At 46.1% G+C, this 13030-nt stretch overlaps 1 protein-coding gene across 2 annotated transcripts in view; it reads left to right on the top strand.

Annotated features, from left to right (window-relative positions):
- LOC126251995 (UDP-glucosyltransferase 2-like) overlaps positions 1 to 13030 on the top strand; it is an 82241-nt gene that overhangs the window by 51256 nt on the left and 17955 nt on the right. For both annotated transcript variants that reach the window (XM_049952776.1, XM_049952777.1), the window contains exon 3: positions 11274 to 11461. In XM_049952776.1, the coding sequence (XP_049808733.1) occupies positions 11274 to 11461 (188 nt within the window). The remainder of the gene's footprint in view (positions 1 to 11273; positions 11462 to 13030) is intronic.

The raw sequence follows: 13030 nt of genomic DNA, 5'->3' as shown, positions 1-13030 counted from the left end.
CCCCCGGTATGCACACGGAGTGCACATTGGTTTTCTTCCCCTCTCTTGCTGCCATTTCCCTAAGGGGCCCCATTACGCGCCTGACGTTGGAGCTCCCAACTACCAGTAAGCCCACCCTCTGCGACCGCCCGGATCTTGCAGACTGAGGGGCAACCTCTGGAACAGGACAAGCAGCCATGTCAGGCCGAAGATCAGTATCAGCCTGAGACAGAACCTGAAACCGGTTCGTCAGACAAACTGGAGAGGCCTTCCGTTCAGCCCTCCGGAATGTCTTTCGCCCCCTGCCACACCTCGAGACGACCTCCCACTCTACCACAGGTGAGGGATCAGCCTCAATGCGGGCAGTATCCCGGGCAACCACAGTCTTAGTCCGATCGGGGGATGCGTGGGACGAGCTGGCCGTCCCCGACAAACCCCCATCCGGACCCCCACAGTGATGCCCATTGGCAACAGCCTCAAGCTGTGTGACCGAAGCCAACACTGCCTGAAGCTGGGAGCGAAGAGATGCCAACTCAGCCTGCATCCGAACACAGCAGTTGCAGTCCCTTCCATGCTAAAAACTGTTTTGCAAAGAACGTCTGAACTAATCTACAGAGAGCGCAAACAAATCGACAAAATTTAAACGGTTATTAAAATACAAGATTGCCTAGTAAATGCAGTAATGCTGCTACTTGCGCACTGCTGACACACTGCTCGGCGGCGGAAGGAGACTACGCGATTTTTCACTATTCAGGTACTAAAACGCGATGCTACAACTCTCAAATACTATAATACGCCCGAAATTTATGTATCAAACAATGCAAGTACCAAAAACACTCAAAGAAATTAAGAATTAAACTATGTAAGAAATGAGTGAGCTAGGAGTATACGACTTGCTGATGCAGCTGCTTATCCAACGGCGGCAGGGAGCACACTGACTGACCAACCGACACTGGCCGTTCAAAACAAAAACAAAAGACAAACGACTACGCGAATTTACACTATTCAGGTACTAAAACGCGATGCTACAACTCTCAAATACTATAATACGCCCGAAATTTATGTATCAAACAATGCAAGTACCAAAAACACTCAAAGAAATTAAGAATTAAACTATGTAACAAATGAGTGAGCTAGGAGTATACGACTTGCTGATGCAGCTGCTTATCCAACGGCGGCAGGGAGCACACTGTGACCAACCGACACTGGCCGTTCAAAACAAAAACAAAATACAAACGACTACGCGAATTTACACTATTCAGGTACTAAAACGCGATGCTACAACTCTCAAATACTATAATACGCCCGAAATTTATGTATCAAACAATGCAAGTACCAAAAACACTTAAAGAAATTAAGAATTAAACTATGTAACAAATGAGTGAGCTAGGAGTATACGACTTGCTGCTGCAGCTGCTTATCCAACGGCGGCAGGGAGCACACTGTGACCAACCGACACTGGCCGTTCAAAACAAAAACAAAATACAAACGACTACGCGAATTTACACTATTCAGGTACTAAAACGCGATGCTACAACTCTCAAATACTATAATACGCCCGAAATTTATGTATCAAACAATGCAAGTACCAAAAACACTCAAAGAAATTAAGAATTAAACTATGTAACAAATGAGTGAGCTAGGAGTATACGACTTGCTGCTGCAGCTGCTTATCCAACGGCGGCAGGGAGCACACTGTGACCAACCGACACTGGCCGTTCAAAACAAAAACAAAATACAAACGACTACGCGAATTTACACTATTCAGGTACTAAAACGCGATGCTACAACTCTCAAATACTATAATACGCCCGAAATTTATGTATCAAACAATGCAAGTACCAAAAACACTCAAAGAAATTAAGAATTAAACTATGTAACAAATGAGTGACTACATTATTCATTTATTTATTAAGGAGATCGATTTCTGGCGTTGCAATATTGAAGAAATTACTTACGACCTGTAGGTTTCTCCTAATATCTGTAGTGGAAAAAGCGACTTCTTTAAGCAAATATATGTTAAGCGAAGTTACTTGCTTCGCGACATAGTTAAGTATGCGTTCCCTACGTATCTCACTGTTGACGGAACGGACGTTCTCATGTCTAGCCACTCCGTCTCCCTCCAACCTCCAATGTAAACACCATATGGTCCGCCGGCTCTTTCAGCCATCATGGAATCGAAATCTCACTTCCGGCTGTATGCGTTCTGCAGTACGGCTTTGCGCACACGAGGTACAAAAGTGCAAAATTGGAAAACAACAAAATCAAATGTGTCATGAACAGAAGGAGTACGTTACGAAGAGCTACCGTAGAAAACTGCAGGCACGACCTGGCCTTCTGCAGTCGTAATTTCACACTCATTCTGAGTTCATGAATTAGGAAGAAAGGCAGCTGAATCTTCGCCATCCCCATTGTCCGTCGCCTATTTACTTGAAAATGGTCCTTAAAGGCCGGTATTGTCGGGTATATCACCCCCACATATTTCATCGTCTTCGCCCACGGGTTTGGGTGACCATTTCTGGAGAGCCTTGTGCGTATACCCGTTCCAAAATTTTGCCCAGAATCCTAAGTAAAGTAATGGATCGGTAATTGCCGGCATCGCATAGGTCTTTCTTACTGGTGTCCTTTTTCCTTGGCCTACCACAGCGCGGTACGATTTGGCTACTCTCCGTTAAAGCCGCTTTAACAGTCACGACTTTATCACTAAGGGACTCCTGTCTTTTCTTATCGTGAAACTGATGGCACTCCCGCTTTTACACGGTATCTAACTGGCTGGATTACGTCAGAAAGAATTCATAGAGACAGCACATACTGGGGTGGCTCTCTTTGCGCCTACAGTTGCGTTGTCGCTACCTGTCTATTGTCGTTGGCAGTGGCACTACTCGCGTGAGGCCGTAAACTACGAGAGTTCTTCAACTGTGAGCTTCCATGCGTTACTAAGCGCATAACCGGTGTCTGTACTGAAGTTTTTATCACATAGTTTAATTTCTGTTACTTCGCAAATCACGGAGACCCAGTAGTTCGAACCATGGGCTATAATTATCGTATATTCATCTCATACATGACCTTGTGTTTATTTAACAGCGTGTCCTCGGCCAACGATGAAGTCCGAGCGTTGGAATGCGCGTAGCATCTAGCGATTAGGTTGGCTAGTGTGCTCCCTAGTGCTATAATCCTCCGTTGCAAGCCACTTACTTCTTCTGTGCTGCATAAAATGGTAGCGGCCACTCTCCTAGGCTACGCAAACAGTAACAGTATCTTTGTTAGCCTACTTTGTATATAATAGTATCCGTTGTGGGTCTACTTTGTATTGTCCTCAATAATTCCTGTGTGTGTGTGTGTGTGTGTGTGTGTGTGTGTGTGTCTAAATGCCCATCCGCCAAAATTCTCGTGTGTGTTAATCATCCCCTGCCTCCTGTAACTCTACCTCTTCATGTGGGTTGTGGTCGTCGTTGTCGTCGTCGTCACAGTCCTCCCACCGCATCCGCCATCGCCGCGGCCATCGTCTGCTGCTCTAGTCGTCATACCAGCATCCAGTCATTGTTGTCATCCCACGTTACCTCGGTGACACTTTATCGCCAATAATCATCGTATAAAGCCTGTTCCCTGTCCCTTCATCTCTCTCTGGTCGCTCCTACTAACACTTTCATCTATATAACCCCGTCCCCTGCTCTTACTGTTCATACATAGAGCACTTCCTTCAACCTACTACACTACGTCCACTCACATATTCCCACAGTTGCGTACCTAGCTGCAGTCATTTCGTCCAACTACTGTCCTATTCCCCGGACCTCTTCCCCGCCTTGTGCCTTTTCCTTTGCTTCTCCTAATCTCCCAACTTTTCTCACACCGATCGCTTCTCATGCTCTACCAACAGAAAAGATAACATCCCGCCACGCTACAATGCCAACGGCAGAAGCGCCAATATCAGTCACCCAGTCAACATGCCGCTGCACTGACTAGAGCGACCTCGAAGGACCGGCACCACGCGTATTCCATCGCCTCTCATTCCCCAACCATCCCTGCAACATCCAGACTCCCCCGTCAGCCCTGTTCCCAGAAAACCCTAACCAGTCCCGATCTCAATGAACACATGGACACTACTTCCTCCTCCCCTATCCTGCACCTTTGTCTCACATTCAGACTTTCCTCCTATGCTGTCCTGATTCCACTTTCCTTAATGACAAACCCCTCATTTTTGAAATCAACAATTACGTCTCACACCTTCCCATTGCACAAATCATACGCCACAATAACTCTCTTCTTCGTAATTCCTCAAAATTCCACAAATCACCTTCAGCCTTCATGCTTCTCCCACTCCTTTCTCAACCACCAACAACACCAGCCTCTTCAGCATCCACCAGCCCTCACTGCCTGCCTGCTTGCCTGAAATCACAGCAGATTAGATGGCTGCTGAACTAATTTCTCGTTCTGCCACAGAAATCCTCATGGCCGGACTGATACTCAGGCACCACCTTCCTCTTGCACACCGTCACTGAGTCTACTTCCACCACACACCATCACTTGCGTACCAAGAAAGCCATAATTTACAGCTGCTGAAGTCTCAAAATCACTCCCGCAGTTATATATTTTCCAAATCTACTGCTGCAATGACCATCTTACTACCGACTGCAACAATCCATCCACCTGTCCTCACCGTCGCACTGTAAAGCCTCCCCCTTTCTGTAACCACGTCCAAACCTCGCTTCCCCACCCACCTGCAACACCTGCTAAGATACCCATCCTGCCTACGCCACCAAATGCCCAGCCAAGCACCCACTCATCATACCAGTAATTCCCTTGCCCACCCAGCCCGTTCACAATCGTATCCATCCCAGTAACGCTCACCACCCACCTGCCACTGCTGAAGATATCATGAAATTCTTCAGCATCCTTCTCCACAATTTCCAACCCTTCCAACAACCGAACACCCTTCAATGAATTTATCTTGCAGCTCAATCTGTATTCCATCTCAATATCTAAGCCACCTAGTCCCAAAACAAAGTACACTTTCTATTCATCCATCTCAACATCACTCATTTAAACCCTCATCACCATTCACCCACATACCCCATTCCCCAGACTGTCGTCATGGCCTAACAGCAATTCAACATCCTGTACATCAACATCTACTCACTTTCAACTGACAATCCACTGTTAATACATACCCTGTTCCATCAGATAGCACATACCTCAATACTTAATGATTCGTTTCTCCGACATTGTCATACCATCCCTGTATCCTTTACTATGCAGATAGTCCCCAAACGCCTGGCCAGAGATGGAGTTGCAACTGGTCACCACAAGAACATCCCTGTCTGTCCACAAGCCTTATGCAATACTCTCACTCAATACCTTATCCTTACCCATTGTTCACAATCTTAACTGTTATCTGTGCCACTATCTACAGCTCACCTTCCCCAACCTGCAGAACGCCACTGGCGTCAGTTTAGAGACTCCCTCCAAGGTTACATTGCCTGCATCACCCCAACAATCCTGTCCTGAAAGCAACACTATTCCAGCTGTCGTAGCTTCTCCCAAACTTCCTGGAGACCTCACTACAATAGTCTTCAATCCGATTGGAAGTGACCACCTATGTGTTCTCCCCACAATTCCATACAATCTATATGCAACCCCTCCTAATTTCCCTGCCAAAGTTATCCAAAATGTGTACCTAGTAGACTGTCTATTGGGAATACATAAATACTCAGATTCGAAGCCACTCACTATCTTCCTAGCAACCTGTTTTGTCCCTCATACCATGCCCTTCTTGCAACGTAACTTGTCAGACGTTATTTGCGCCGACATTTCTACCAAGGCCATATTGTATGTCCTCATGACCCCACCCTCCTCAACAGCCCCTACTCCTCGAAGAATACCACCCATTACACCGCATCTTCCTACAGAGTCACAACCAGGATACTCTAATATGCCCTATAAAATGAGAGACACATCAGAAACTTACTAAACGCAAAAAAAAGAAACAAACCGGCAGCGGTCAGGCGAGCCAGACCTGCACCAGACTCTATTCTAAACGCCCTATTCACTCTTCCAGGTACTGGAAAGCATTCCATCGACTCACTGGAAAAATGCCGTCCCTCAGTACCCACTCCTCCACAACAACCATCACCTACCTGATAATCTGACCAAAGCTAAACACTTTGGATCTGATCTCTCTGTCATCATCTCCATTTACGATGACTCTCACACTGGTTACTGCCTATGCCCTACAATACATGAACGCAAAAATATCAATGTCCTAGCTCCCAGCTTCCAATACTTGGGAAACGTACCACAAATGGACTTACACATACCAATTATGCCTCACTAAATAAAATATGAATATATATATAAATAAATAATCAATATTTCTGTCGCATTGTATACTGTCCAAACTTTTTTCATACTTTTCAGTTTCCATCTCGGCTTCAAATCTTATTCTACTATTTCTCTCCGTTCTTACGACCAGTCACCCTCCTCTCCACATTGAATCCTTCTGTACTGCTGTCACATATTCCTATTAGACGCCATTACTAACAATAGACTTAAATATGAAGAGGAAATTGAATGACAGAATGTTAATAAGACTGATATTTCTTGACTTCCATAGATTCTGGATTATTTATTATTATTACTGTTATTATCACCATCATTACCATCACTTAATATTGCTCTTGTACTAAAGTAATTTTAATGTTGACTCCTTAATGATCACTTGTTAGATCTAACAGAGGGTCTGAAGGCCATAATATTTGCGAGACGAAATAAATAAACATGTTTATCGAGCCTCCACGACCTCCTTAAGACATATAACGTTAAGTGCAAAATCATGATGGGACGAAAGGCACTTTCTTAGAGAAATAATGCAAGGAAACCTTCCCTCAAAAGCCTTCAAAATCAAATCACTAGCCAGACAAGTAGGTCTCAAAATAATGGGCTGGTGAATACGTTCGTAGTGCTTTTCCATAAATTTGATAAACAACGGATACATAGAAGACTTACTTTGGCCTTCAATAAGATATCCTTCTTCAAAAAATGGCTCTGAGCACTATGGGACTCAACTGCTGTGGTCATTAGTCCCCTAGAACTTAGAACTAGTTAAACCTAACTAACCTAAGGACATCACAAACATCCATGCCCGTGGCAGGATTCGAACCTGCGACCGTAGCGGTCTTGCGGTTCCAGGCTGCAGCGCCTTTAACCGCACGGCCACTTCGGCCGGCCGATATCCTTCTTCAATATATACAACAGTCTGCTAACGCTGGGGTAACGTTTCGATTCCGCAAATGTAGAAATCTCTGAAAATCACGTGAAAATCTGAGGGCGCAAGATCAGATGAATCAGTTGGATGTGGAATGACTTCCCAACCCTCCTGTATATTGTCTTTTTGCCAGTCTAGTAGAATGTTGGCGGCCGTCATCATGGAGTGGCATCACTTCACGGAGTCTTCCTCGCTGTTCTCCTTGGACTGCGTCTGCAGGACGTCTTAGTTGTTGACAATAAATATCAGCAGTGATCGTTACACCTCAGGGAAGCAAACACCGTCGCTGGTCCATTATATGCATGACATAATCTTTTGTGGATGCGTGCAGGTCTTTTTACGGGAAGTTGCTGCTTTATCTGGTCTTAACCATTCCTTTCTTTGCCTTACTGATATTAGTATCAAGACACCGCTTCTTGTCACCAGTAACGATACAGGACAGGAATGGTCGGTGTTGTTCCCGAGCCAACTGATGACGAGCGAGAAGTAATGGACACATGACCAACCACTGTCTGGTACCACGCGTCGCGGAATTTGAATCCCCGCCAGACGTTATGGACGTCGAAGACCCCTAGAGGTCTCTGCATCATCGCGCCGTAAGCTGTGGCGGCGCTCGCCTCCTGGCCCGCTTTTAGTGTGGTGGCGCCACAGTGGAACACGTGGTCACAGAGGCCAACAGCGGCGCCCCCGATAGAGTACTTAAGCGCCTGCCTCTCACTCAGCCAGCACCCCTCCAAGACCCAGGCAATCATCGTAGGTCGTACCACTCGCTCCTTCCGGCTCCTGGATTTCTCCCTTACTGTCTGCGCCCGTCCTGTCCGCCTCACCCCCACCCTCACCTACCTTGGCCTCACCATTGACCGTCACCTCACCTGGATCCCTCATCTCCGCTCCATCCAATCCAAAGCCCACAACCGCCTCCGACTTCTCAAACTCCTCTCCGGCCGGACATGGGGGTTGCACCCCTCTACCATCCTCCACACCTACAAATCCTTAATCCGTCCCATCCTCTGTTATGCCAGTCCTGCCTGGATATCTGCCCCTGTCCCTCCAGATCCTTGAGCGTCATGCACTCCACCTCGCCTTCCGTATACGCCTCCCATCCCCCTCGCGGATCCTCTATGATCTCATTCCTTTCCCCCATCTGCTCCTATTCCTCGAACATATCCACATCCTCTACACCTCCCGCCGTCTTGAACCCCCTCATCCCCTGGTTGCTCCTCTCCTCTCCGATCCCCGCCCCCTGCCACGTCTTCACCGTTGTGTCCCCCCTACCCTCCATCTCTACACCCTACATCTCCTTTCCCAAGGTGGCTTCCATCAACTCCCCCTCCCGGATGATGCCCTCTCTCCCTCCATTTATCCCTCCTATCAACTCTGTTCCTCACTCCCCCTCCTTTCCTCTGTCCTTTTCCCGGGCTCCCTCTCCCCCCTTCCATCCTCTTTCTTCCCCACCTCCCCTCTCTTTGCCCCCTTCTCTCCCCCGCGTCCTTTTACATTTCCCTCCTCTCATTCCCTCTCGTGTCTGCCCTTCTCCCCCTCTATTAGTCCTCTCCCTCCTTGGTTCCCCCCCTTTTCGTTTTTTTTTCTCTCCTCCCTCCGTGTTTTTCCCCCTCCTGCAGGTCCCCCCCCCCCATCTGCCTTTGGCTCGGGAGTGTCATCTTTGTGCTGCCACTTTCGTGCAGTGTTCTCCAGTGAGTGTTCTACAGTGCGTGTTTTACAGTGAGTGTTCCGTGTTGTGTTCTTTGGGACTTGTTGGGAACGGCCATCATACTGTCGCTGGGTGTGCCTTTTATCTCCTGCGAACAGAAACCAGACTGTCGCCGTGTTTTTTTAATTGTGTGTCTACTATGTTACTTGTCTGCTTCCTGTGTATTTTTTCTACATTGCCAACCCCTTTTGCTTTCTGTTTTAACTTTCCGCATTTTTATGCCATTTTACACTTTAAATCACCATTTTATCGCCTGTTTTACCTTGTTTCTTTCTTCTTCCTTTATTTAAAAAAAGTCTGTAGGCTGTAGTGCAGCGTAGTAAAAAAACTCAGCCAGCGAGCCCCTCACCCCCTGGTGTCTCCCTTCTTCTCCACCCCCAAACCGTTCCCGCGCCTTTACCGTTGTGTCCCACCCTCTCTCCATCTCCACACCCTCCGCCTCCTTTCCCAACGCAACTTCCACCATCTACCCCTCCCGGATGATGAGCTTCGCCCTGACATCTACCCTTCCTGCCAACTCTAACCCCATCTTCCTGCCTCCTCCTCAGGGCTCCCTTCCTCCCCCTTCCTCCTCCTGAGCCGTTTCCCCCTCCTATTCCCCCCCTCTCTTGTGCCCCCTTTCCCTTTCAGTGTCTCTGCACTCCCTCCCGAACTGTCTTCCCTCTTCATCTCCTGCCCCACGTGCCTCCTGCCTCATAGTGTACCCACTGACGCCCCTACTCTCTTCATCCCGCTGCCTCCCCTGCTACCCCTTGCTCTCCCCTCCTCTTCCATCCTCTCCGACCTCTCCCTCAGCAGGTCTCACCTGGCAGTTTTATTCTTCATCGTGTGTGCTCCAAGTGGGTTTTAAGTGTGTTGTTCTGGAGTGTTTTTAATACTATGGCCGACTTTTAACCTGTGCATGTGTATTCAGTGTCTTCTTTGTGTTTTAAGAATCACCAACTGTGTTTTTTAACTTTATGATGACTCTTTTAATTGTCCCCCCATGAACGTCTCCATGTCAGTGGATTTTTACCTACATTGTTTCCATTTACTCTGTTTTCTCCTTTTCTATCGCCTTCTATATGTAACATTTTATTCTTGTCTTAGTTGTCCTTTCACTCGGCTGAAGAGCGGCGGATTGTGTTGCTGACAGCTCTCCACTGCCCATATGGGGCAGGGGAATGAAATCATAATAAAGGAAAAAAAAACTGAGCCAGCGAGTCTAATTTGCCAACGTGTCTGGACACATCGCCTAGAATTAGATAGCTTACTTACTTCCTTGTTCTGTGTACGAGTGGACATGGTTGTTAGGTTTCCTTGTGACTCCGTTGTTTCGATCTTGTTGCTGTTCGTTCTGTCCTTCGTTGGTCGTGTCCGTCCTCTCCCATTGTGTTGTTCGCGGGCTGCTCCGCGGGTCCCGCCGCGCTTTCCTTCACTTCAAACCCGCGACCGATCTGGTCGCAGTTAAAACACACAGATTTTTGTGATTTTGGATTAGAGCATAGATATTTGAACCTTCTCCACAGCACGAAAATGTCACACCACGTTAGAATAATCACAGTTCACCACATTTGCCAGTTCTCGACCACACCGACGTTGATCATTGTGGATTAATGCATTTAGATGATCTGCATAAAACCCCGAAGATCTTTCTGAACGTGAGGAGCCACTAGTGTGAAATCGACCTTTCTTAAAACTAGGAACCCATTTTTTGCCGTGATCTGTCCAGTGGAATTATATCCATACACGGTGCAAATATTTCTGTTTGCCCCCGCTGTTGTCTCCGCTCTACTGAACTCAAACAGGAGAATATGTTACAAACGTTACGATTTCCCCACTTGGCACTTCATTTTCCAACGACCACAGCTCCACTCACTATCTGCAAGTGACAAAATGACAATATGGAAAGTCAAACAGCAACAGTGAACTACAAACAAAAAATAGCAATCGGTAAATAAACCCATAGCAACCGGAGTACCAACACGCAAAACAAAATCACTGCGAATTTATGTACCAACCTAACATTAACCACGTTTCACGACAGTGTTCTGTTTTAATAAAATACGTACGCTGCCACACGTCAGCCCGTATTGTCAAACTGCTAATCGTTGTGTTGTCGAAGACACGCTGCACGTGAGTAATGTGACATAAAGTTTCCTGCGTTAGTATGCCGCGCGATCATGGGCACTAAATAGTGCTATTATTTTCAATTCAAAACTGCTAACTGTTCAGTATGACTTAACTACATTTTCCACAAGGCTGAACCAGCTTTGAATAATTTTATTCTTAAGGACTGAACGAAAGTTAAATTCTATTTTGTCTTATCTTTCTCCTTTACAGAAGCCTATAAAAAATTTGACAGAGGTGGACGTATCTCCAGCGTACAGATACCTCAGGAGGTCTGTCGACTGGATGGCGATGGCGTCGCACGAGTGGGACCCCGTGGAGATGCTGTGGACCATGATGGACATGACGGCTCCCATCTGCGAAGACGGCCTCAACAGTCCAGAGATGGTCGACTTCATGAAGTACGTGCATCACTGCAAATCACTTGCTTCTAACACTTCATCGCTTCAGCGCGACAGAGTAGGAAAATCTATGGAGTAAGCAGATCGTTCTGCACTTATAAACAACATCATGTGAGAATTGTCACATGACCTTAACATGATGCTCTTTCTTTGCAATTTGGGTTGGTTGGTTGGTTTGGAAGAGGGGACCAAACAGCGAGGTCAACAGTCCCATTGGATTAGGGAAGGATGGGGAAGGAAATCGGTCGTGCCCTTTCAGAGGAACCATCCCAGCATTTGCCTGAAGCTACTTAGAGTAATCACGAAAAACGTAAATCAGGATGGCCAGACGCCGGTTTGAACCGCCGTTCTCCCGAATGCGATACATTTTGGGCTATGATTGAAACTTACATACTACACGTATTTCAGATGTTTCATGTTTTTATTTCCTTCTCTTTATTACTGACACTAACGGTGCTGAATTGATGCTACTACGGGGGCAAATCTAAATTCGTTAAAGGAGGAAAAATATCTTTATATAGGAAAATACCAAAATGATGTAATTATAGTTGCCATATTAGCAAGAGCTGCTTTATGTGTTGATTACTGTGAAAATATCACGACACAGTGTAAAGAAGGCATGAAATAGCAAGACTTTTTTATGTGACTGTGTGGCTATAGTGCTAGGTAAAATTTTTAGTTTAGGATTGTACTGTCAGTCAATCCGTTTAATGTATACACATGTGGAGCCGTTTCGTCCCTAAAGGAATCCGGAGTATGATAAAGTGCTAATTTGATAGGCCTATACGTCGCAGCTGTATATACGAGCCGTCCGATGTGGCCGAGCGGTTCTAGGCGCTTCAGTCTGGAACCGCGTGGCCGCTACGGTCGCAGGTTAGAATCCTGCCTCGGGCATGTATGTGTGTGATGTCCATAGGTTAGTTAGGTTTAAATAGTTCTAAGTTCTAGGGGACTGATGACCTCAGATGTTAAGGTCCCATAGCGCTCAGAGCCAACTGAAAAATTGTAAATTCGATGTTTTTCGGGACACTTTCAGTTTGGCGTTCTAGGAAGGAATTTCACAATGCCACTGCAGCACAATGTATTAAGACAGAGATTTGCCAATGGGTTTAAATGCAGTAAAAAAAAAAAAAACAAAAATTAGTGGTGGATATCCGTTCTTTTAATATGCCTATAAAAACAAAAAAGCTACATCTGAACTGGTGGACTTGTCTCAAAGAAGGGAGAGCTGTTGTATTTATACAGATTGCACAAACACGTGTGCCAGAGACTTTAGGGATCTGCTCTTAGCATTAAAATATTAAAGAAGTTCACATGAACATGGGCCAGAAAATACTTCGGTAGACAGGTACTTAAAGGTTTTATTAATCACAGCCGGCAAATGATACTGTTCCCACACACATATGCATGTATGAAAGGTTTTGTTATTCATGACACAAAATTTGCATTTACGAAATACATTTACATAAATTTCTCTAAGTGACCGCCTCTTGTTCCATTCATCCCCTGACCTTGCATTCCATATTCCACCGAACATTGTGGAAAACTCCTGGTGTGTTTCGTATCTGA

This window comes from Schistocerca nitens, chromosome 4 (genome assembly GCF_023898315.1).
Source record: "Schistocerca nitens isolate TAMUIC-IGC-003100 chromosome 4, iqSchNite1.1, whole genome shotgun sequence".
Classification (NCBI taxonomy): domain Eukaryota; kingdom Metazoa; phylum Arthropoda; class Insecta; order Orthoptera; family Acrididae; genus Schistocerca; species Schistocerca nitens.
This window is presented reverse-complemented; position numbering and strand designations above follow the sequence as displayed.